This window comes from Oenanthe melanoleuca, chromosome 1A (assembly GCF_029582105.1).
Source record: "Oenanthe melanoleuca isolate GR-GAL-2019-014 chromosome 1A, OMel1.0, whole genome shotgun sequence".
NCBI lineage: Eukaryota > Metazoa > Chordata > Aves > Passeriformes > Muscicapidae > Oenanthe > Oenanthe melanoleuca.
In genome coordinates this window covers 5,761,435-5,787,080 of record NC_079334.1, presented here as the reverse complement: position 1 = coordinate 5,787,080, position 25,646 = coordinate 5,761,435, and the positions used below count along the sequence as shown (strand labels likewise).

The 25,646-nt window shown below is 42.8% G+C and overlaps 2 protein-coding genes across 5 annotated transcripts; one reads left to right on the top strand and one right to left on the bottom strand.

Annotated features, from left to right (window-relative positions):
• Nucleotides 1-1,028: 1,028 nt before the first annotated feature.
• On the bottom strand, nt 1,029-25,265 carry TIGAR (TP53 induced glycolysis regulatory phosphatase). Of its 4 annotated transcripts, XR_008842996.1 has the most exons (8): nt 24,734-25,265; nt 23,393-23,430; nt 21,425-21,546; nt 19,116-19,193; nt 18,113-18,223; nt 17,419-17,631; nt 2,498-3,984; nt 1,029-1,910 (listed from the first exon to the last, which is right to left on the bottom strand). XR_008842996.1 is itself a non-coding variant. In XM_056516045.1 (7 exons), exons 1-7 carry the CDS (start codon nt 24,763-24,765, stop codon nt 4,319-4,321), a joined length of 654 nt encoding a protein of 217 aa, XP_056372020.1. In that variant the 5' UTR covers nt 24,766-25,265; the 3' UTR covers nt 4,197-4,318. The 4 variants fall into 4 exon arrangements, 3 of the variants coding, with proteins under 3 accessions (XP_056372020.1, XP_056372029.1, XP_056372012.1); XM_056516045.1 differs by lacking the exons at nt 1,029-1,910; nt 2,498-3,984 and adding an exon at nt 4,197-4,378; XM_056516054.1 differs by lacking the exons at nt 1,029-1,910; nt 2,498-3,984 and adding an exon at nt 16,080-16,498.
• Nucleotides 4,451-12,628, top strand: FGF23 (fibroblast growth factor 23). The gene is made up of 3 exons (XM_056516067.1): nt 4,451-6,761; nt 8,913-9,016; nt 9,491-12,628. Exons 1-3 carry the CDS (start codon nt 6,533-6,535, stop codon nt 9,926-9,928), a joined length of 771 nt encoding a protein of 256 aa, XP_056372042.1. The 5' UTR covers nt 4,451-6,532; the 3' UTR covers nt 9,929-12,628.
• Nucleotides 25,266-25,646: the final 381 nt, after the last annotated feature.

Below are 25,646 nucleotides of genomic sequence, written 5' to 3'. Positions count from 1 at the left end.
GGATGACTGGAATTTCTTGTGCATAAAATTTTTTATGTAGGTTTGCATTCTGCATATTAGTTCATGCTGAGATGGTCATCAATTGGTTATGAAGGTGGTACCTTGAATACATTTCCATTCTACCAGAAGTGGAGACTGCAGGAGGAATCAACTATGGTGCAAAGGGTCAAGTGACACCAGTATCAAAGAGACATAGTAGTCATGTTCAGGGTAGGCAGATGGGCTAACCAGCCTCTGGCATGTAAGGAAGTTCATTTGGCATAATGGAAAGGATACTAGCGAAGATTTTTTTAATTAAAAAAAAAAAATATATATATATATATTAAGTTGCATTTTCAAGTTTTGAAAAAATTGTCAGCAAATAAACCTTTTCTTTTGGAGAACTGAGCAGTTTGATGAGAGTCCAGAACTTCAATGAAGATGACAAGAACAGCCTGATTGACTTATTTGAAAGAAAATGCATTTCCCAACCAGCCCTGGCATGGCACCAGCTTGTGACAGCTGTGAAAATGGCCAAAGATCAGTAGAGCCCAGGTGCAGGATCAGTGTCCCAGCAGCTGATGAACCTTTGTACAGTGTGACTCTCAAGTTCCTCCTTGCCAGCAACGTGGCAGGCTGAGAAAGCAACATGGAGAACTATTGTGTCTACGTTGCAAAAAAAGAAAAATAAATTGTAGCTGCACATCTACCTGAAAAGTCATTTTGAGAAGGAAAACCTGAATCAGGGGAAGAGTTCAAGACATATTTTTGCCAGATTTCTGTTCAGTCTCATAAATCCTCCTCAGTGTGCTCCCTGTCACAGAAATACCTCAGAAAACATAAACCAGCTTCTGAGAAAAGAACAGAGTTTAGCTGAAAAACTGAAGCCACTCTTACTTGTCTTGCCCTGCCCCTTACAAACTTTGATCTCCATAAGGACTCCAGAATCATGGACTGGTCTTGCAGTGGCTTAGGGAATCTTTCTATTTTCCTCGCATTAGAAACACTGAGTAGGACAATGTTCAGTCATTACTTCCTTCATTTATTATTTACGCTTTTGTGTTAAAAAATTACTCTTAAAACTGACAGAGAGCAACTATTTCTACAATGAAGTTTTAGTTTCTAAGAGATCCCACAAAAAATAATTCTCAGAGCTAAAGAGCAAGACCTGCAATTGCACTGAGGCAGCTCTAACCATATCAGTCACATGCTCTGTTATTACTGTCCCACAGTAAAAGTGCCCTTGGCTGATGATGATGTCTGCATATTTTGTCTTCTTGTTTCACTGCATTCCCTTCTCCCTCTTTGCATTTTTCCATTCCTAATGTCTTTAACCTAAGCCTTTTTTATCTCTTCTTCAAGGAGACAGATCTGAGTGAAACATGTGAAACCAAGGAATTAAGAGTAAGTTTAAAAGTAGGTTACAACCAAGTTTATTATCGATCCTTGTCTTCTGCCTAACAAGGGGAAAATAACAATTTAGTTTATTGAAAACTGTCAATGGATGTAGTGGCAGATGTCACTGAATCCTAGAAATACTTAGATCAGAAGTGGCTCCTGAATGTTTCTAGTCCAAGCTGAGATAACAGTATTGGGAAATAGAAAACTTTACATAAACCAAAGAGTTTTCCGAAAGTAAAACCATCAGCCTGCTTTTAGGGACCTGTCAGTGTATTACAATAGGAGACGGATGACTGAAGTGACTTTCTAGTTGAGCCTGTGTATCTGTGTCCCCAGGATTCCTTAGTACCTGGAAGCAAGCCCACCAGGAGAAAGAAGACACTTTCTTAGACAAGACACACTGCCTGGGCAGGAAGGTCAGTAGGACTGGGTGTGCAGAGGGTAGATTTCAGAATCCAGACAAACTTCAGGCCTTCCAGGCCTCAACACCAAACCAGAACATTTTTCAGCCTTCCAGACCTGAGCGGAGCCTACAAGAAAGATGAAGAGAGAGTCTTGACAAGGGCCTGGAGTGACAGAAAAACAGGGGATAGCTTCCCACTGATAGAAGTGTAGGGTTAGATGGGATATTAGGATGAAATTGTTCCCTGTGATGGTGAGGTCCTGGCACAGGTTGCCCAGAGAATCTGTGGCTGCCCCATCCCTGGCAGTGTCCAAGGCCAGGCTGGATGGGGCTCTGAGCAACCTGGGATAGTGCCAGGTGTCCCTGCCAATGGCAGGGGGTTGCAATGAAAATATCTTTAAGATCCCTTCCAATCAGGCCATTCTGTGATTTTAGTTTTTTTTTTTAATTGAGGGTATCAGCAGTTCTCACCACAAATTGCACCCATCCTCTCTCCCACAACACCTAAGAAAACTCAGACCCCTTAAAATGACAGAAACACTCTCTGTTCAGAAAACAAAACCTTTTAGGGAATGGTTCTGCTTTGCCTGGGCGCTGTGCCAAGGATTTCAGCTGGAGGAGGAATGAGGCCCTTCATTTCAGTTCATTAGAGCAGGCACACTGCAGAAACTGCTGGTACATGCTGCGGTCCCAAACCCAGTGGGCTGTGCTTACCTCATCTTTTTCACGTAGGTGAGCTGAGCCAGGATGTTTTCTTTAGTCGTGGGCAGCGTGACAAGAATGGGGCCTCCAAATAAGGTCACTCAGGATGTGTTTAACAACACCGGGTGAAGGCTGTGGCAAAGGCATCTGCACACACACACACACACACACACACACAGAGCATCCACTGTACGTTCCCTCGGCTCAGTGCGTCAGTATTCCTAGAATAACTGCTGGAGAGGCACTCCACCCTTGTGCTTCCAATGCTGGGGGTGTGATCATCCCAGAGCCACTTGTAACACTTGTAACTTGATTTCAAGGAAGGGGAGGCAGAGGGATTTCTGTGACCTCTTTTGAAGAGACGCAGCGCAAATGAAATTATTAAGAGCAGAGGTAGTTTCGAATCTGTCAACCCAAACTCCTGTGTGAGCTGAGCAGCAGAGAGCAAGAGGCTTCCTGAAGCCAGCACAGGCACTCAGATGGCACAGAATGCTGCAAAAGGGCAAGCCACCCACCTGTTTACATATAAGTCAATATGCTTTATTAGGCAAGAGTGCTACAGGTGCTCCTACGTGATGAAAGGAATACCAGCACTGTGAGGGGACGTGTAGTTTTACTCGTAGGAGAATCCTGGAAGTCAAATCTATTGGATTGAGTAGAAAACTTTTTTATTTTAACTGGCAAATTTCTGATGGTCCACAAAGCCCTTCCAAAAGATAACTGCAAGTCACTTGTAGTAACTTAAACCTACTGTAAATAAAAAACTTGCCTGTGCCTTGTGAGTCCTCTCCAGAACTGAGGGGATAAACAGTAAAAGAAAGCAGCTCAAGGGATGACATTTAGCTGCTGAGGGTTTTACAGAGTTGAGGTGGTAAATTTGGATTGCAAAATAACCTAAAGCTGAAATTCAAACCAGTCAAAAGGGGGGAAAGTCAGACCTCAATCTGCTCTTGTGACCCTCAGTTCCTTCTATGCACATTTTTGCAGTTAAATGATGATACCAGGGAGGCCTGAGTGTCATCCATGTTCCAGCTGAGGCACCTGGCCCAGGTGAGTACCCAGAGTACCTGGCTAAACCTGAGCTGAGCTGCCTCTGGAGCAAGGAGCAGGAGGCAGCAGGAGCAGGCCTGGGACAAAAGGCATGGCAGGGAGGGAGGGGAGTGAGACTCACTAAGGGCTGGAGCATCAATCAGAGAATCAGAATGATTTGGGTTGAAAAGGACCACAAAAACCATCTTGTTTCAACAAGACACTTTCCCCCTAGACCAGGTTGCTCAATGATTACCTTGAATAAATTTCATCCTGAAAGCTGGGGTCTGCCTTATCCATCTTTTCCTTTCATCTTTTGCTCTGGAGTGAGGATTTCCTCGCTTTACCTTGGTTCCTGACATTCATAATAGGTGGTAGCTCATCCAGACTGCCTTCCAGCTCCCTTTCCAGGATACATCTAAGGAGTGCCCTGCATCACTGTGGCATCTGACACTGGCTGTGTAGCACCCCTGCAGTGGGAAGTAGAAAATGTGGCAATGTGAAATGCTTGTGACAGATCTTTAAATTCAGCCCCATTTTTTTTCTTATTTCTTCCTACAACAAGCAATTTCTGTTAATTATCAGCAATTTCTTAGCTCAGAACTGAGAAAAGCCATCTCAATTCATCAAACACCACAGTGCAATACAGAAATCTGAAAAATTAATACCAACTCCTGTGGTAAAAGTTGCAGAAATATTTTTATTGCTAATGCATAGCATGCAAGACAAGAAAGTTGTCATCACTTCTATTGTAACAGACTTGGCTGAAGGAGTAAAGCAGCTTTCATACACCTGGCTATCCCATCAACTGCTGAATGGGTGGAGGATAAGTAAAATACCCACAGAAAGAATAAATGGATCAGCCTGAAATAAAAAAGACATGGGCTGTAAAAAAAAGAAAAAAATTCACAACAAACCACATGTACTAGGTATTTATAGGTTTAAAGCAAAAAAGTCCATGAAAAAGCAGAATTTGTGTTATCATTCTCACAAGCAGGGACTTAATAGATTCACTTTAGCCCAGCAGATTAGACAGAACTTAGTAAAGCCTGAAGTTTTCCTGATGCTGTGGGAAACTTCAGAAAATGCCAAACAATTTATGCTTGTAAAAGTAATCTTTGCTTGTCTGACTATTATAAAAAGAGAAACAAATGCTCACAACTGGCATGTGTTTAAATGAGGCTGAATAAATTTTTCAAACATCTGAGAATGTTTTCTGTGCTACCAAGGCACTACAGAAAGATCAGATTAGTGCATGCTGGCAAGCACAGCAAAATATCATGGTGAATATGAAACATCAAACCAGAAAAGCTGCAGTCACAAAAGAATGACAGAATATTCCAAGAGGGTACAGTGCCTCTGTGAGACACTTCTGCAACTGAGGTATCAATATCCATATTTCCATAAGAGTCTAACCAAGGGGAACAAAGAAAAAAACCAGAACAACCAGCCAACTAACCAACCAAAAAAACCCAACATTTGTTCTAAGACCAGAGTGAAAAAGAAAAATATGGGTGGATAATTTCAACAGTAAATATAAATGTTTCTTTTTAAAAAAATTAATTCTCCTTCCCTTCTAAGATATCCTTTAATTTAAAGCATTTCAGATGTTATTGCCAGTAAATCTGAGGCCTGAATTGTCTTTCAGTGCAGCCAGCTTTGTCAGCTTGCTCAGTTTAAGATCTGACCCTTATACACTTTGGCTAAAAATTGCTGTCATTTACACAGGTGAATATACTCTGACGCAAGTCTCTGGATTTACACAGATGTGGCAGCAGAATTTGGCAGGGTTTTACTAATTTTACACAATAAAAAAAACCAAACTCAGATCCACTTTTGCAGTGGGTTACAGCTGTATCAATCCATTAATGTTATCAATCCATTATATGCTGATGGTACAGCTCCACAGCTTGTTAATAAAACTAAGACATTTTCATGCTGTGTCCAGCTAGAGACTGAAACTGAACCTAACACTGCTACAGTTAAAATTCTCAGGTTTCATTAAAGAAATATTCATTTATTGTTTGGTACTTTTGTCAAGTTTATATTAAATTTTGAAAGAAACCTTAACACAGTCTGATTTTTGAAATCTATCACTCCTATCGATTCACCCACATACAGTGTCCCATTAGTACAGCATTTTCATGTAATAAATGGAACCACCTTTTCTTTTTAAATCAGAAAATTTGTTTGTAAAGACCCACAACATTGGCAGGACACCTGAGAAAGCAGGTCTTGTATCCTGAAACATTTTTTACAAACTGCCAACTAGATGTGCAATGTAGGAGCAAACATACAGCTTTTAAATGTTTTACAGATTATTTTCAGCTGGTTTTGGCCAACTTTAGATTATTTATGTGACTTAGAAGGAAACAGGTGAAATAAAAGGGACAGTTGATTTGAAGTAGGCTCTGCTCACATCAAGTTCACTTAAACAGAGTGACACAAATATCAGCCCAACAAGCTTGGTGGGGAACTCAGATCATAATGAAGGGGGATCAGGCTCAGGACAACTTAATATTAACTTTTGGCACATTTACAACAGAATTTTAGCTGTATTTGGCATTTCCACTAAATCAGAATGCAGCTTGGAAACGGTGAGGGGAGGTGGGCGTCTGAATAAACATGTCTGGCAAAAATGAAAGATAATTCAGGTCCGAAGGGTCATTCCCTTCAGTTCAAGTGCAGTGGATTGCCCTTCCTGGATCCAACAGCAGGGGCGTGGGAAGCTTTCAGATGTCACAGGGTTGTAGATAACATTTGAACATATGATTAGCTTTCGTGAGCTGTCTTTAGAAACCTTACATTTTTCCCCCACACACCTTAGCCAGAGATCCTTCCCTTGAGGTTTCGGGACACTTAAAATGTTGCTGTGCCAAAAATCAAGGATGTGGAGAAGGTTTTCCTGTGTGATGTCATGTTGCTGCCCTTTATAAGCCTCTGCAGAGAAGAAGGGATCCTGTCTGAGGAGCGACACTCCAGGCACGAGGGGAGGCAAGGAGCAGACGCTGACCCACCATGGAGCGGCGAACCATTCCCCAGGGCATTCCCTGCAGCTCCCTGCTCCTGCTGCTCTGCAGCCTGAAGGCTTCCCTCGCCTTTCCCAACTCCTCTCCACTGCTGAGTCCCAGCTGGGGCAATGGAGACCACCTGATGCACCTCTACACCGACACGGAGAGGAGCAGCTTCCACCTCCAGATCAACGCTGATGGCTACATCGATGGCGCTCCTCACCAAACCATCTACAGTAAGTGGCTTCCTATGGATCTCCACGGGAGCAGGGCAGGGACAATGAGATTTTTTACATCCCCTCTTCTCATTAGGCAGGTAGGCAGGTGAGTGCAGCCATGGGATGGACACTACACATCATTATAATTCTCCTTTTGTTTAACAAATAAAATCACTCCAAACAAATCTAGTTGATAGGGAATTTCATTCCTTGCCTAGGACAACTGAAGTTCTGTGGTTCCTCTAATACCCTGCAAGGAAAAACCAGCTGAATTATCCTTCACTTCATGATTTTACCCCAAGTTTCTAGTGGAAGTTCCTATTAGCACTTGGTAATGATATCTCCCAAATAGCTACTTCCCACTGGTGGTGCTACCAAAGAAAGCGCACTGAGGGAACTCACCAGAGCAGTGGTGGAAAACTGTTGGCATCCATAAATTGTGTATTTTGGGGTGGAAGGCTGAAAACTACTAAAACTTAAATTTCAATGTGCACAAAACATGAGCATGCAAAGGTCAGTTAAAAAGGGGGAAACTATGAAAGAACAGACTGGCATAAAAGAACTGTTGAGCTTTTGGGGCTCATGAGAAGGAACTATACCCTAGTATCACTAAAAGGCTCTCAAATTGTGTCTTCACAGTTTATTTTATTATATATTTTATTATTCTATTTCGATAGAGAAAAGTTTTTTCTTCTTCTTTTGCTAAATACCTGGCCCAAACTCTTTAGTTAGTAGATGAATGTGGGGGGCTTTAAGACTCAGGGTTCTTTTATAGCATTTCAAAAATACTTTTCTCTTAGCAGCATTCAAAAAACAACTAACTATGCATTAAAAAATCAAGTTGTTGTTGATGTTGTTGTTATTATTACTATTACTATTACATCTATTTTATACACTAGTTAAAAATCTAAGACTAGTAACAGAGCTTTGACATAAGCAAATAAGGATGTTTTTTAAAGTTATAATTTAATTAATGAGGAAAAAGGATTTTTTAAGGAATTGATAATGAAACACGCACAGAAATGCTGGCACTGCCTTATTATTCTTCCTACATGTTTAAAGATTTTATGAAACTCATTTTAGGTATGTTGGTCATGAACCAGTGTGGGATTTTAGAGAACAGATAGCAAAATATCACATTTTTCTATATCTGCCACGAAACAAGCATAGCAGGATTTTGAAGGTGGAGCAGGAAAGATGGAAATCAGACAACAAAAGGGATACTGGGAGGGAGGGTGACTGGTCTGCTGCCACTGAGCCACCAGACAATGGGAAGTGCCAAGTTCAGCACCAGGGTGGAATGGCCTGGGTGTGCACAGATCTCCAGGTTGGGACAAAGCAACACTGAATCAAATGCAAGCAGCAGATCAAGGAAAGTTGTTATTCCCGCTTTACCTGGCACCAGTGACATTGCTCTTGGAGCACTACAGCAACCCCAGTTCAAGCTGGATGAGTACAAGGTGGAGCTAATCTGGCACAGGGTCTTCAGGGGGCCTTGACCATGATCTGTTGTGGTTTTAGTCCAGCAAAAAGGATGTTAAGGGCAATGTAATCACAGAATCACAGACTGGTTGAGGTTGGAAGGCACCACAGAGGGTCACCTGGTCCCACCTCCCTGTTCCAGCAAAGCCATCTCAGAGCACAGGGCACAGGATTTTACCCAGCTGGTTCTGGAATATCCCCAGTGAGGAGACTCCACAGCCTCTCTGGACAATCTGTTCAGGGCTCGATCACTGCACAGGACAGAAGTTCTGCCTCACATCCAAGTGGAACTTCCTGGGCATCAGTTCCTGCCCATTCCTCTGGTGCCATTGCTCAGCACCACTGAAAAAATACCACAGGGCAGTCACAAAGATGAGGAGACAAACTCCCCCTGGATGTGGGCAGAACTGAGGGCAATGTCCTCAGACCACGATTTGGGATTTCAGGGGGAAAAAGTTGCCTTTGGAAGGTTAGTGCCACATTGGAACAGGGCACCCAGAAAGGTGCCCTTCATCCTGGGAGTTTTCCAAAGCCACAGCAAACCTGATTTAGGGTGGGCAACAGTTCCAGGTCATGTGGGAGGTTGGTTTAGACTCCCAGAGGTCACTTCCAGCCAGAGCATCTGTGGATCTGTAAATGCAGTGTAGATATGGATCTTGAATTTGATGTTCTTATTGTTCTGAACAGGTGCCCTAATGATCAAGTCTGAGGGTGCTGGCTCAGTAATAATCACAGGTGTGAAGAGTGGACGCTACCTGTGTATGGACATGAAAGGAAACCTATTTGGCTCGGTGAGTGACCTTTCCTAAGCCTTGAGGCTGAATGGCCAGTGCATTCTGCTGCTGTGGTGCCCATTTCCCCAGCCAGGGCAAACCTGTGTAGCTGCAGGTGGAGGGGGAAGTGTTACAGAAGATCTGACACTTAGGTCAAACTTTGCTCTCTCCTTTGATTGCTATTAAGCTGTAGAGCTGACAAAAATCATCTGAGGTCCTGCCTGAGTAAATGAGGATGAAATGGGATCCAGTGAGTGACCAATCTGTAGCAGAGCCATGGGTGGAGACCCTCTGGGAGAAAACAGGGTTTACCATCAGAATTCCTTTGCTGAAAGCATGGACATGCATCTCTGGTCTACATTTGGGTCAGACACAGAACTGGGAGATTAGAAAAACACCTGCTGCAAGACCTCATCCCTCTTTCTCTCTTTAACCAGTGCTTGTAATTCACCAGACTCCTCTGCTCACAGGTGTCCTATCTTTTCCCCTCAGCATTACTTCAGCCAAGAGGACTGTGTGTTCAACCACAGGACACTGGAAAATGGGTACGATGTGTACCAATCCCCCAAACACCACTTCTTGGTGAGCTTAGGCAGAGTTAAACAAGCCTTCTCCCCCGGTATGAATCCCCCACCATACTCCCAGTTTTTGTCCAGGAGGAATGAGATCCCTCTGTTCCGGTTCAACACCCCCGAGCCCCACAGACACACCAGGAGCGCAGATGTTGATCCGGTAGATCCTCACCAGATCCTGGTGCCGCAGAGGAAGACGCCGGTGTTCGGCTCCCAGCAGCAGCAGCCAGCAGACTTTCCCCACATGCCCAGGGAGCCCATGAGGATCAACCAGAACGACGTGGTGAACCCCGATGATCCCCACGCTATGATGGAGGCCAGGAGGTACCCGAGCCCCCGCTTCTACATCACCAGATAACCGCGGCCCCTGTGCTCACCAGGTGAAGGCAGGGGCAAAAGGAGCTGTCTGTCACACTCAGCCTGAATGCCAAAGTGCCTCTTAAAAACCTAGGAGACATTGGGAAAAGTTCCTTAGCTTCAAATCTTGTTTTGTCAGTAAACTGCCATCTGTAAGTACAAGTTGGATTTTTCCAGCTTGAGCTCTACTGGAAAGAAGATCCATTTCTGAAAAGAGTAACACAAACCAAAATCTTTTGGGGTCTGAATCACCTTAAGTTTGCATCAATGAGGAAAACAAACAAACAAAAAATCCCTTCTATGAAATGGGAAACTGGTGTTATGATACTGATGTAGAGACCTGGAGCATCCAAGATTCCAGCATAGCACCATCCTATCCAAGCACAGCAGACAAACTGCCAGGCAGTTCCTTATTTTATTGTATGAAAATTACCATATATGTCATGTATCCAATATCTGAAGAGGCTAGAAGGGAGCTGGAGACGGGCTCTTCATCAGAAACTGCAGAGACAGGAAGAGGGGGAATGGCTTTACTCTGACAGGATATCAGGAAGAAATTGGTCTCTGTGAGGATAGGAAGGCCCTGGCACAGGTTGCCCAGAGAAGCTGTGGCTGCCCCATCCCTGGAAGTGTCCAAGGCCAGCCTGGATGGGGCTCTGAGCAGCCTGGTCTGGTGCAGGATGTCCCATTGGAGTTAATGAGCCTTAAGGTCCCTTCCAACCCATTTTGTGATTCTTCGTTTTTAGCTTTTAAGTTGGAGCTTCATTCTCTCTTCACCCATATGGGTCAAAAAAAGGCCAACTCTGTCATAGGAACAGTAGACATGGAAAACTGAAGGAACTGGCAGGACAACAGGACAGCATTAAAGGGTCCTGTGGAAAAAGAGCAATTTCTGACACTGAATCCAAGCTGAGATTTTGAAAAAAAGAGGACAGTCTTACTCCCTCTCAAGTGATTCTCTATCACAGTTCTCCATTTACTAAATTCTAGCATCCCAATATAGAAATAAAGTTCATTAGTTTTGCATATTTCCAACTCAGAGAGAAATACCAGGATTAATAACCAATAGTGTGTTAAACACTGGACTCTAAAGGGGAAAATAAAAAAGATTATGTTTTATAAGGATCAAACCATTAATATTTAGACTAAAATGAAGACTCATCTAATAAGTGAAAATTAGGTTTGAATTTAGAAATGGAAAATCCAATTAGCATCCATGTTTGTATGCAGTTCTGAGCAGGTATCAGATGCTGTGTACTTGTAGGAGTGAAATTACTATCAATCAGGAGATCTCTAATGGTGACAAAACCTTTTCCCTAGATTGGTTTATGCTTTGGGGAAGTTCACTTTGAAAAAGCTATTCTTGATGAACTTTGAAGAAATCACGTGCAAGGCACTGATGAGCAGCACAAAATCCACTCTGGCAGAGATTTGAGGTTTTTATTTTGCAGGGGTTTTTGTGCATGTCACAACACAGATTCTTCTGCTCTGTTTATTTAGAGTATTTATCAGCCTGACAACAATTTGAAGGGGTACACTGCTCCGCAGTGTGCTCATAGCAACATACAAAAAACATTAGGTTGGATGCTGTTATTTTTTCCTTCCTCAGGAAGTAGTTCACTGAAGCCACTGGAGTAACATCAGTGTAACAAAATCAAAGTAAGAAGCCCCTGTGCTTCTTGCTCTCATTTAATTTTTTCTGGATTTAGCACAGCAGCAGGACTGCTGATAGCTTTTTAAAAAATCTCTTCCTCCCACCCCCCCCGTATTTGTATATACACTAAATCTCTTTATCTACCACATCCAACTCATTATATTGGAAACGTCATAGGTCCTGATTGTGCTCTTAGAATAGTTTTCCTACATGGAGAGATTCCTAAATATAAATACTTAGGAGCACAGGACAAGCCAAATTATCAGGATTAGTTCAAGAGTCCCATCCCTTGGAATTTCTTTTTCTAAAGTTATTGTGGTTTTTGATTAATTTCTGAAGGAAAAGAATGATTTGAAGGAACTAAGGAAATTGCAGGCAGGCTGACAGTTGTGCTTTTTCTTGCTTATTCAAAATACAGCAAGACTTTTTAACTTGCTATCTATACAGTGGAGAGGTGTGATTTTATTTATGTTCTAGTTTTATATCTTTACTTGATTCCTATACCATTATTCTTGGCTTTTGCTCCTTGAGAGCTCTGGACTTCAAATACACCAGCAAAGTTTACATTTTGCATTAATTGTAAGAAGCTCAACAGAGCTCCTCTCTAGGACTCTGAGGCAACCGCCCCACAACGACTGGAACTATTAAAAGCTCTGTCCACATTCAATTATGATGGGAAATATTGGTGGGGTTAAATCTACAGACCAACTCTATATTCCTACACTAGGACAGAGTAAAAAGGGCTCCTCACTCTATCAGAAGCCATGGGATAAGTAAGCTAAGACTAAATACCCAGTGGATTTTCCATCAAAAAACAGTATTTTTAACTATAGGCAACTGTATCAAAACTTAAAAGAATTTATTCTTCAATGGAGATGCTAGCAATCACCAGCTAGTAAGAAAGCATTACTTATTTATGTCACAGTATTTATTTATTTATTTGAGTGGTCTTAAACCCACAGAATATTTATAAGTATTTATAATAATGTATTGTAGAGACTATTTCCTTTTATATAAGTACCAATAAACTTTTCCATTCTCTCCAAATGGTGGATTCTGCATTGTCTGTTCAAGCTCCCACTTCCAGAAGTACTTGAGTGAACAAATAAATGGTAGCAACAGTGTCTGAAAATGTCTGCTGGTGTCCCCTGTGACTTCCAGCCTCACAGATTTCAGCTTCCTATATGTTTCATGCATCCCAAATAGAAAAGTTCTGTGAAAGATGATGAGAAAAATAGTGTCTTAGTAGGTCTAGACTGACCATGAAGGGATTTTAACCTCTATTGGAAAATGCCTTTTACAAACAAAGGGAAACCACAGATCTGTCAGTTCAGTCCTGCTGGGAATTATTTGTCATCCTGGCTCAAAGACATCAGGATAAAAGACACTTGGTAAATTAAAAGCCTCTGCAGGGAGGGCTCCAAGTAGGGCCCAGGCTCTGTTCTGGGGACCCAGCAATGGCACCAGAGGAACAGGCAGGGATTGATCCCAGGAAGTTCCACCTGGACATAAGACAGAACTTCTGTCCTGTGAAGTGACTGAGCACTGAAGAGATTATCCAGAGAGGCTGTGGAGTCTCCTCACAGGGGATACTGCAGACTCCTCTGGACACAATCCTGCACCCTGTGCTCTGAGATGGCCCTGCTGGAGCAGGGAGGTGGCACCACACGTGCCACTGTCAGGGTCTGGCCTGACCCATTCTATGAAGGCTCAAGCAGTTGTAAGATTGAAAGTTCATAATTTCCTCCTCTACATGCCATTCTGCCCCATATAGTTACTGATGATGCCTTCTCACTAATAGTTCCACATTCCTGTATTTTCATTCAAGTCATTACAAAAAAATGCCCCCCAAAGGGACTTAAATACCAGCTTTATTCTAGCTCAGTGCTTCACCTTGGACACTACTATTTCTAGGCTCACTTATTCCTTGCATACCTTCTTCACCATGTTTTTTCTCCTAAGCAACATTTATCTTTTCCAGCAGAGCCGATGGTATCCATTGTGGAATTAAGCATTCAATTAAAATTTAACTAGATTGTACTTCACCTTTCCCTTGCCTATACATTAGCTACTTCATCAAAGAACTACCCATTTATTCTACTGTGAACTACTTCTGGTAAAAACTCATTTAATTAGATTCCAGGTTTCATTTACCTCTTGTCTGTAATTATTTTCTCCTTCAGAATTTGTTGCATTAACCATTATTTAAATTACTTTGGAGAAGTAGAATTAAGTTGTGTGATTCTTGGGACTACCCCATGCAGGGCCAGGAACTGGAATCAATGATTCTTGTGGGTCCCTTCCAACTAAGGATATTCCACAATTCTAAAACTAATTTTGTGATTCCTGCCCTTCTGAAATCAAACCTCCTTTTTCCACCTCAGCTTTTAAATTCAGTAAATTCACTTTTCAATGGCCAGCTCTTCCAAAATACATTCAGGACTTATTACAGTCAATTCTGGTGCACCACCCTGCTGCTCCCACTCAGCTATGGCTGGATGACCCAACTGGGCATCAGAAGGAAAGAATATTACACTCAAACAAGTTCTGCCTGGACCTCGGGTGCATTCCTTTGGTGACCATTAACAGCCTGCTCAAGATTCCCGGGTTTTATCCCAGTATCCTCCTGTGCCTTACCCTCGGGAGCCCTGCTGCCACCCTCTGGCACTCAGGTAAATAATCCACTGCCACATGGAGTCCTGGCACACCGGGAAACCCAGGGCTGTCTGTCTCACAGGAGATCCTCCTGAATGGCACTGGAGCCACCACACACACATAGATCCCCCACAGTGGCTCTGCCATATCCATAAGATACCAGAGAAGCAGCTCATAAACCACTATGTAGTTCATTTGTGCCCATGCAGCTGCCATGTGCCTGGGATTACAAAGATCCAAAAACCTCAGGCTCATGGCCAAAGCCCTCAAAAGCAGGACACATCTGGAGGAAATCTGACATATTTTAAAAGTCCAGGCATGTGGGCTGTGGATCTGAGGCAGCCAAAAGCTCGGATAGAGAAGGCATCTGATTTAAATTCTGTTCTAAATTAAAGAACAAAAGGGAAAAACCTCTTCCTTTTGCAAAGGCAGGGCTATGTCTGGACAACAGTCTTCAACAGAGAAATTATCTTTGCTTTAGAGGAAGGAAACTGTGATACTACCAGAGCTCTCTGCCTGATAGTTGCTTGAGGAAAGGCAGACCCTTGAGGAGATGTTGTTGGTGGAGCCAGCATCCATTGCCACCAACGAGTAATCCCTCAAATACTTACGTTCTGTTGCTATTCCTAATAGACCCACCTATTGCTGCAGCTCTCCTTTCCCATGATCCCAATAAACTGTACAAATTTACTGTAGAAATGCACAAGAGTCACTTGACCAAAAAAATATTTAGTCTCAGTGTTGATGGAAAAAAAATGGAGCACTATACACAGACCTAAAGAAAATAACTTTTAGAATGAGTTTCAGAAGCTTCCAAAATTAGTGACTTTTTAATGCAAAGAGAAACTGATATCTGACATAATAAAGGAGAAGTGATAAGTGCAACTATTTTAGAGCAGGCTATAAGCCACCTAGACTGATGCCCTGTCTCCAGCAATTTCAAGAGTAGATACTAAGGGAAAAAGCATATCTGGGAAACTGCAGGACACTCTTGACTGCTTGTACTCCCAGCATTTTAGTGTGTTTTACAATGTCTGAGTTGGGAGATTCTGATGCATTTTCACTGAAAAATACGACATCAAGATAGGAGCTGTTTAGAAAACCTGAGTGGTTTCACCCTTTGGTATGTTTCCTTGTTAGGCACCACATCTGCTTGCCCTGTGTGAGTTACAAGAGGAAAGAATTTGGTAACAGTAAGTTAAAGAAAACCATCACACAGACAGGTTCCTTAAGCTAGGTCTAAATTTTAACAACCTATAAATATAAAAAAAAGCTAAAGAATATTCCAGAGGAAGAGTCAAAAATCCCTCTGGGAATAGTGTGATCTAAGCAGAGCAAAGCACTTAATAATGATGTAGATGTTCTCCTAAGTTATGGCATCATCAACAAGAACAAAACATTAATTACCTGCTTGAGTGCAGGCAAGAAAGAAAAAGAAACTTTTTAAGGTAGAAGCACCCCAATCACTAGTGTGTTTTTGAAATGACAGACTTTGCCAGTGACCTGCCTGAAATAAATTGGCACTACCAGGGACAGGCAAATTCAGAACCAACTCCTGCTCCATTCTCCTACCATTAACTCTTTCAGAGTTCATGATAAAAGCTTTTCTATCTTCATTGGCTGTGACCATTAATTTAGTATTGAAGAGCCTTCTAGGAAGATGCATTTCACAAAGAGCTTGAGGAGTCCATGCAAAAGTCATATTCCCATTTTAGCTTCCTGTGAAGGCTTATTTCCTTCAGTATATTGAGAAGGAATTATTTTATGACTGAAAAAGAGCTATGGACATGTTTAAACAAACACCAGCGTCTTTTTCACAGTAAAAGGCCAGGAAAGAAAAAAAGGAAGTTATGTGATCTGAGCAAAGCTTCACAGGGCAATATATGAAGGAAGATTTTTACCTCAAAAGAAATACAGATGAAATGGGAGTTCTATTCAGGAGCCTTTAATTTTTTATTTTTTAAACAGGTTTAAAATATGCAAATGAAGAAAAAAAAAATCCATGAATCTTATAAATAACATAAGCCAGATAACCTCACAACGCCACAAACACCCCAGTGGGGAAAGAATGCAGTATTAACACCAACAATCACCAAAGAATCAAACTTGCCTCATTCTAGGCAAAAATATTCATAGAATCAAGTCCATGACTGCAGCTGACAGAAGGATTCCAGTCAGGTACAACTCACCCAGACAGAAAGTTCCTCTTCCAGAGGAGAGACCATTACTTCATGCATACGAGGTTCCTTATCCTGCTCACAGCTAAAAATAAATACTCTGTGTTTGTGTACAGTGCTCTTCAACAGAGACCTCGACAACCTGAACAATTTCTTAGGAAGTACTCCTGGCGAGGTAGGTTTATCAACATTCCCACTTTACAAATGGAAAGAAGACTTGCCCAGAGTCTCACAGATATTCAGTGTCAGAGTCATATCCCCTGGCTCTGCACCAAACCTTGCCCACTGAGCAACGCCCCTTCCTAGGTTCTACTATTGCATTCAAAAATTTATTTTAAGACAACATGTATTTTTCATATTACAATATAGAATTTTGTAATAAAACAAGAACACAGTATAGCTCAGCTTTGAGGTACCACTCCTCTCCTCTTCTCAACCCTTTCACTTGGAGGTAACCAAAATAATTATGGAGTAATGCAAAGGAGTTGTTTGAAATATGTGCTTTAGGAGCAGATATGCAAGTGACTGCAAGTATTATGTTTCTGAGAACAGAGAATATTTGTTTTATTTTGCTACTGCCAACTTATACTGGGCACTAGGACCATGCAAATTGTGGTTTTTAAGATGGCAAGCAGTTGCACGTCTCCCTTTCTGCAATTTAGTGTCAGCAATTCCAGTCAATCCCAGTAATTACTACAGATACTTTTCCCAAGCTTAGCAAAATTGTGAACTAATCCCACTTTACCCCCAGAGAGACTCTTAAAACACTTTTGAAGCTACACATTCAGCTCCCACATCCACTAAGTGAGAGTCTAGATTAAGACAGACACATATGATTTTGGGGTTTAACAAACTCCCGTTTTCAAGTTTTATAATGAAATGACTGACTCCTGTATTGGGACTGACAGAAGACAACTGAGACTTGCTTAAATTTGCTGGTAAGGTACAGTGGAGATCTGAAACAAAATAGCCAATCCAGTTCCTCATGTAGGCTCCATGACTCACCACCAAAATATTGGCATCTAATAGGGTGGAAGATCCGCTGCCCTCAGAGCTCAGCTCTGCCTCACTGCAGTGGTTTGCCCAGGGGAAAATAAACTGTTCTCCAGATGTTCCTGAGCTCCTGCCTGGGGCACCAGGCTTGTCGTGCCTTTTCTGCTCCAACTCAACAGCCAGCTGGCATAGGAATTGAAAAAAATCCCTCGCACGCTCTCTCACCTGCAGGGAAAGGCCAGAAGGGAATGTTGTGAAGAACGAAGGGATTGTTGTGAAACAAGCACAGATTTGGCCTTTCAGAAATCTGACACATAACCACTTCAGTTAAAAGACAGATTTCTCACAGACAAGGCTCAGAAGCCAATGTAAGTTAATGCACTGGTTTTGGTTTGCCAGTCTATACAAACCACCAGTTACTGACTCCTATGCAAACCTTGCTGCCCTCCAGAGAGCAATTGCTATCATCCTCCTGTGAGCCAGATCTTCATGAGAAGTCAGTCTCAAAATCATTATTTTAGCTATAAAGAGATTCACCACCTGGCAGCCACTCTTATCAGACCAAGCATATCTCTGGTTGGGCTGTGCTCTCAGAAGGAAGCTCCCAATACCTGAAATTGCACTGATTAAAAAATCTAGAAAGCAGGGCATAAGTAAATTGGTGTGCAGGTAATTCAGTAAACAAATAAGTAAATAAATACCATACTTCATCCAGTGTTTCTCCTCCAGGAGGTGTGAATGAAGGACATTGCTCTCCAGCATCCTTTGCCATAGCCTTGAGGTCAGCCAAAGGCCTTCCTTCTGCAACACCATATTTCTGTAAGGGAAGCAGGGGGTTTGTCAGGCCTCCTGTGCCCCTTCCAGAGGCTGCAAACAGCTCTTCACAGCTTTGTTTTCTTGGATTCCCAAGGCTTAGCTACCTTTTACATTTTATCCCAGTTCTGGGCAAGGAAATATCTTAATATACATATCGTTTAAACAGCAGATAACAATATACATATATATATGCCCAGTAGACAAATACACTAAGAGCAGCATTTAAAGCATGGACATTCAAAACATGACCTGCAGTCTGGTCTTTGCATGGAGATTTTTTTTCTTCCACCCCCAGAATACAATTCAAGTGTCTTTGTGACTGAGGTCACAGTGCAAGTGCTTCTGTACATAGCCCTTCACATAAGGATACAGCCCATTTTCTTTCTGCTTGCAGAAAGGCTACAGAAGTTATTTTACACATGTAAGAAACCAGTATTTTCTCTAAAGACCTCTAAATAAGACCTAAAATTCTCTAAAGAATTTTTGAAAAACACATTAAAAAAGGGAAACAAAACCACAGAAGTACCCTCACAATTAAAAGTAAATAACAAGGCCTTGCCAATTGCAAGTGAAGAACTGAAATTTCTGAGTGAAAAGATTCAAACAGGAAATGCTACAATCATGTGCTGCTCTTTAAACACTAAATCTTACCTTATTTAAATCATTAAGGCAGCCTAGTTACAACATTGCTCACTTAATTTTGGCTCTGCTACACCATTCTGCAAACAATTTGTTGCCCCTGATGTGCATAGTTCAGTTTCCAGTGATTAAAAACACATCAAACAGCACTCTCCACTGCTAAATCTACCATTCAATAAGCCAAGATAGCCATCAGCAGGAAGTTACATTTTCAAATTGTTCAATATTTGATAACAAATTCTTTTGACACTTACTCTCTCTCGCAGTCTTGCATCGTACTTGATTTCCAAATCTTTGCAAAACCTGTTTTTCCCTAGAATGGCAGCAGCAGTCTAAAAAGTGAATATACAGTCACATCAACTGGACAGAACACAGACACCACCACAGCCAAGGTGAATCCCATCAGCAGTATCCAACAACCCAAACCAAAAAATAGGAAGTTTTTCAGCTACCAGTCTGGCAGAATTGGATAGATGGCCCAGGCCAGGCTATAAAAATAGGAAAGCTGCAATGTTCTGGCAGTTCCTTTCCAATTCAAAGTCCAGAACAGCCAAAACCACAGCACCCGTGAGAGGTGGGCAGCAGGGTTTACTGGGATAAGAGCCTCACCTTCTCTTAAGCAGAGAAGAGCAATCATGTCCACAGAATTTTTTCATGTAGTACATGGGCCAGACTCACAGTGTGTTCCCCAAAAGTGGTCAGTTAATCCAACTGAAAAAACATCTGACACCTGTCTGGCTGCCACAGCCAATCCTTAGGGCTGGAAGGGACCTCTGGAGATCACCCTGCCCAGGCAGAGTCACCTGGAGCAGGTGACAAAGAAGCATGCCCATGGTTCACAAAGGCACCCAAGTGTGAAGGCTGCACTGGCTTCACAGACAGTCTGGGCTGTGCAAACATCCACACCCAATCAATCTGACATTTAAAGAACTCATTTTCAAAATGATCCTGGGATTCTGGCACAAATAGACAGCCTTGTTGTACTACTGGCACATTTAACATATTGCTTAGGACAAATCTGGCCTTGGAACTTAAACCTTCTGTCAAAGAATAATGCAGAAATAAAGATAGGGTTGAATCCACTTCCTTGTGTACATGCACAGCACAGTTATTTGTATGATTATATGCAGGAATTTCCTCTTTTGCAACAGAACTTGTACATTCCTCCCATACTTGAGCTGTGAAGTGACAGTGTAGTAACAGGCCCTTCAGAGAGCTGCAGCTGCCAAGAAAGGGAGTTCCAAACACATGGAAACTTCAGCTTTACGCATCTTTGAGACAACATCTTTCCCAACATCTGGATAGCTTGTCAAACAAATGGAAAAACACAATTCCTGTATGCAAAAGAAAAATCCAGGTCTTTCACATTAGGAGAATGCAATTCTGAAAGTGCTCCTCATGGAAAAGGCTGTGTCTAATACAAGAAAAAAATTCCCAAATCAACTCCCATAAGGCAGACACACAGCACAGACACTCTAATGAAAGTTAGAAAGCACTCTTCATGTTTTAAAATATCATCACTGCCATTCACACACATAAAGGAACTGACTCAGGCAGCTATTCTGCATTTTTAAAATATCCAATTATTGCACTCATCCCTCTTTGTCTCTTGCTTTCTGCATAAGTTGTGCTCCTACAGCAGTTTCTGGAATTGTGCTGCAAAATTCATAAGCAATGCTGATGGTGTATGTTGCAAGGAAAAAAAAAAAAAAAAAAAAAAAAAAAGATTTATACTACATATGGTTGGTTTGGTTTACAACACAGTTTCATAGACTTTTAGCAGGACAACACAGAAAAAAGCAAGCAAACAAGAATAGCTTAGGAGTTTCAATCCCCTACATGTCTCTTGAAAAAACAGAATCAGTAACAAGAATTAAAGAGAGGGCCTCCACAGGAGACACGACCTTCCTAGAACAGCTCATCTCTAACTTTAAAAATTTTCTTTCCCTAATTTTGAATATTTCATAATTCTGCACACAAGGTCATATGGGTAATCCCATGTAGTAATTTTTCCTCTTTACTTTACCTATATTGTATATTTACTGCATCAAGGCAAGAGGTACAACATGCCTGACAAAACCCAAAATCTCTGCACATTTAATGATCCTTGTACTGATTTCACAGCAGAACTTGACCTTGCCTGCATTGGTCTGCATTCCTAGGAACACAGTAAGCAGCCAGAGTGCCTGGGACAGCACAACTATGTCACACGTAACCTGGTTTGCATTTTTCAGAGAAAAACTCATTTCTGTCTGTGCTACCTCAAAGTCTTCATTACCCTTTCAGCAAGAACAATGCCCATATAAAATAATGGCAAATCATGGAATCATGGACTAGTTTGGGTTGGAAGGGACCTTAGAGATACCCAATTCCAACCTCCTGCCACAGGCAGGAACAGTTTCCACTACCCCAGGTTGCTCAGAGCCTCATCCAACTTGGCCTTGGACACTTCCAGGTATCCAGGGGCAGCTTTTGGCTCTGTCACTGCCTTATTTTTGCATCACCACAGCAAAATCTAGCAAAAAACCACCAGAAGTCAGTTGTTGCCTCAAGAAGCACTTACCTGCTTTGTTCGAAGGAGATCACTTGAAAAGACGTGGGTAAACTTCACATTACTGAGAAATAAACCAGCAGCATCTGCTTGCCTGAAACCAGTGGCAGAGAGTGGCTCATCCACTCCTTGACCTACAAAAATAAAAACCTCACAACATTGAAACATTCAAATTTTAGACCATTTAGCAGCTGACCAGGCATGTCAGCAAGAAAGAAATTGCCCAGTCATAAGAAAAATAAAATTAAAAAAAAAAAATATATATATATTTTTCCATTAGTAAAGCAAGTCATTAGGAAAAGTCACTGCTTCTCTGGTCTTCCCTAAACTCAGTCACACAAATTTAATGATAAAAAGGAGTGAAGTCTAGGAAGACAGAAGGATCATTATCAATGGTAATTACATCAATCTATAGCTTTGACAAATTTAAACATAAAACAGACACCGACATTTAATAAAATAAATGTGACCATTTTTAGAAGGGTCATTGATGGGGTTCTTGCAAGAGGTATCTCACAGCTGAAACTTCATAAACAGATTTGTTAAATGCAAATAACAAAGAGGACAATGCCACTGAGAGAATGAAATGCAAACACAATTTGTTGTGATCTTTTCCTCACTACCTCACACACTGACAGTAATGCTCATGCAAGCTGGAGCAAACCCAGCTGGGAAGCAGCAAACCTTCCAAAAATTGTTTCCAGCCAGAAAGTCTGTGAGAATAACTGGTCACTGAGCTCTAGGACAGTGTTGAAAGAAGCAGCACTTTGGAAATCCAACCTGAGTTGAACAGGTGCACTCCTGCCACAGCTCAGAGCCACAGGAGAACTCAGAACTGTGGTGGAGGGACAAACACGTAACAGATTGCTATATCCACAGCTTTTACCCATTCTAGTTCTGCAGGAAGCCAGAGCAGAGAGAGTGAAATTACCATCAGATTCAGAAAAAAGAAAATTATTTTACTCAGAAAATACACAATCCAACAGCAAAAGAGGGGACAGAAGTCCAGAACGCGAGTTTTGAGCACCTCATCTGTAATTCAGACATGTGAGACATCTGACCCTGGTGTGCTGGTAAAGGCCTCATGCATCTCAAAACAGAAGAGGCTGGCTCACAAAAGAAGCTATGTTCCCTCAACACTGGAGAGGAACTCACTACACAGCATTTGACCCAAGGAGCTCAGAATTCAAAAGACATCATCAATACTTCCAAGCAAGTAAAGCAGGATAATATTCTTTACGCATTTTATTATGTGCACAAATCCATGTCACAAAGGGAGGAAAATCTGGAAGCACAATTCTCCTTCACAACACGCAGTATTGCAGAAAGCTCATTTATTCAGAATACAATCCCACCCTTGATTTTGCTACAGCAGACATCCAGGCAGCTCAATGTGTTCAGTTCTGGGTGTACAAGCCAGCAGCCACTAAGGTGAAATCTAATTCCAAATGTGTCTAATCAAGACTGCCTTCCTAGAAAGAGCTGGGATTGAGCAATTCAAGCTTTTAAACAACCTTTACTTTTCATTCTCCCTTGCTCTACTGCAGGCTTTTCCTGCAAGTAACAGATATCCTTCTTAAAGTAGCAGCCTCCTTCATGTCAGGATCTTTATCCATCTTCTGCAGCTCCTTTTCCCAAAAGTCCTCTTCCCAGACTTCATATTACTGGGATTTTACACAGTGATATGGAGTCCTTAGTAAAAGGTGCTGCTACCATTTTATTTGGCTACATGCAACATTATTTCTTTCCCGTGTAGAAAAAGGAACTCTTCTAATACTCTTGTTAAAACACAAAATGCATCAGCATCTGGTAATAATCTGTGGAGGGTGACTTAATCTTCTGTAACGTTATTAAAGCCATGTCCTGACTCACGCAAAGTCTCTAAGGTTTACAGTGTTATTGCTTAATAACATGTGAGTAGCTGGTGACAGGATTTCACCACGATTCCCATCTCTAACCAGTCAACAGAATAACTCTTACCTTGCAATATCTTGTCTTTGTTGTATCTTGTTTCTCCACTGAAAGAGATCATAAACAACAAAAAATTGTCATCATTTTAGTGTATTTTCAAAAACACTGTTGCATTAAATACCAACAAGAGACAGCAGCACCTGAATGCAAAAAAAGAGACTCAGTGCAGCACAAACTCTATTCAAAATGATGCACGCAAAGATTTTATAACAAAAAAAAAACATTTTCATATCTATTCCAATCATGCTGCTAGTTTTGAATGAGACAAAACCACCTGGAATGAAAGTAAGAGAAGTGATTTCTTAAATTTACCATAAATGCAGCACAATTTATCTGTGACAACTACACCTCTAGATTGGAGAGAACACAGCTACAGGAAGACTCTGGAGCCCTCTTTTGACAAGCATGTGTTGGCAGCTGGTTCTCTGAACTTCACCAGTTCCAGAAATTATCAAAGGCAGCAGCAGAGCTGCACACCTGGAAGAAACAGAGCCTAGCAAGTCAGAGCAGAAGAAATCATTGACTCATGGAATGATCTGGGTTGGAAAAGACCTTAAAGATCACTCAGAGCCAACCCCCTGCCACAAGCAGGGACATCTTACAGTATCCCAGCTTGCTCAGAGCCCCATCCAGCCTAGACTTCAACAATTCCAGAGATGAAGTAGCCACAGCTGCTCTGGGCAACCTGTGCCAGGGCCTCACCATCCTCACAGGGAACATTTTTTGCCTGGCAGCCAATCTAAACCTCCTCTGTCAGTGTGAAGCCATTGCACCTTGTCCCGCCACTCCAGACCCTTGCAAAGAGCCTCCCTCCATCTCTGAAGTTTCCCCAAAGCTTCTCCTCTCCAGGCTGAACAATCCCAATTCCCTCAGCCTTTCCTCCCAGCAGAGCTGCTCCATCCCTCTGATCCCTTGGTGTCCCCTGGCTCCAGCAGCTCTCTGTCCTTCCTGTGCTGTCCCAGGCTGGGTGCAGCCCTGCAGGGGGGTCTCAGCAGAGCGGGGCTGAGGGGCAGAATCCCCCCCACCTCCCCTGCTGCCTATAGTGAAGGACCAAAAAAGCTCAGCTTTCCTGCAAATTAAAGAGTTCTCTCCTGACATCTGCAGGAAGCTGAAGCAGCCACTTAGTCCAGCCAGCTACAAACCTCTGTCAATAGAGCGGAAGAAAAAGTCACCTCTGGAATTCCACCCGGAGTCATCAACCACCTATTCTTTAACATTTAATGGGAGAAACGTTCACAGCACCATTCCTACCCCTGCCCCGACTGAGAGCTTTTGATCAGCTTCCCCCTCCCGCTGCCCGCGACCCAGGAGGGTGCCGTGCCGCGACGGGGATGCGCGGGCGGTACTCACTGCCGCACGACCGTCAGCCCGAACCGAACCATGGCGCCGGGCAGCTCAGGTGCGCGCAGGTGAACGCAGCCGTGTGCGGGTGCGCCCAGATGTGCGCAGGTGAGCGCGCGTCCCACTGCCCGCACTGCGGCGACGCGCGCCTCGCCGTGACGTCATGCCCCCGCCCGGCGTCCCGCTCTGACGTCACCGGAGGCGGCTCCCGGCAGGAAAGGAGGATCCGGGAAGGGTTTATGGCTCCCCGCAGCTCCCTGATGGTACGGGACAGCTGGCCCTGCTCCCACGCCACAAGCGACAGGACGAGAGGAAACGGCCTCACGCGGGATACTTGGGTTGGACACGGGGAAGAAATTCCTCTCCCGAAGGCTTGTGCAGCGTTCCGGCTGCGGGGCAGCGGCGGAGTCACCGCCCTGGTGGCATTTAAGCGCCTGGGGTCAGGGTTCAGTGGTAGGCGTGGCAGTGTGAGGTTGACACCTGGAATTCTGCACCCTAAATGGTTCTGCGATTGCATTTAGGAGGTTTTCACCTTAAAACTCTGGGTTTCGCTGCGTCTCACGGCGCTGACATTAAGGAAACTTCCTGGGTTAAGCATCCCAGAGCCACTTTGACACTCGCAGCCCCTTCCCAGCTATATCCCCCACACCCATCGTCGGGTCAGGTTTCCTTACTGGCTCAGTTCCAGGTTTCCCTTGCCAGAGTCTCGGATGTCCAGATCCCTGCACTGAGTGTGCTCGTCCACACCGGGATCAGGGAACAGACCGAGTTTGCCCCTTCGCAGGGCACAGAATGTGTGATGTTCAGTGCGGCTACATCAGCTCAGTTAACACTGGTTGGCAGCAGCGCTTTGCTCAGAGTAATATCAGGACACTGATACTTATATATAGATGGATAAAGGGCATTACTCACCAGTCACTTA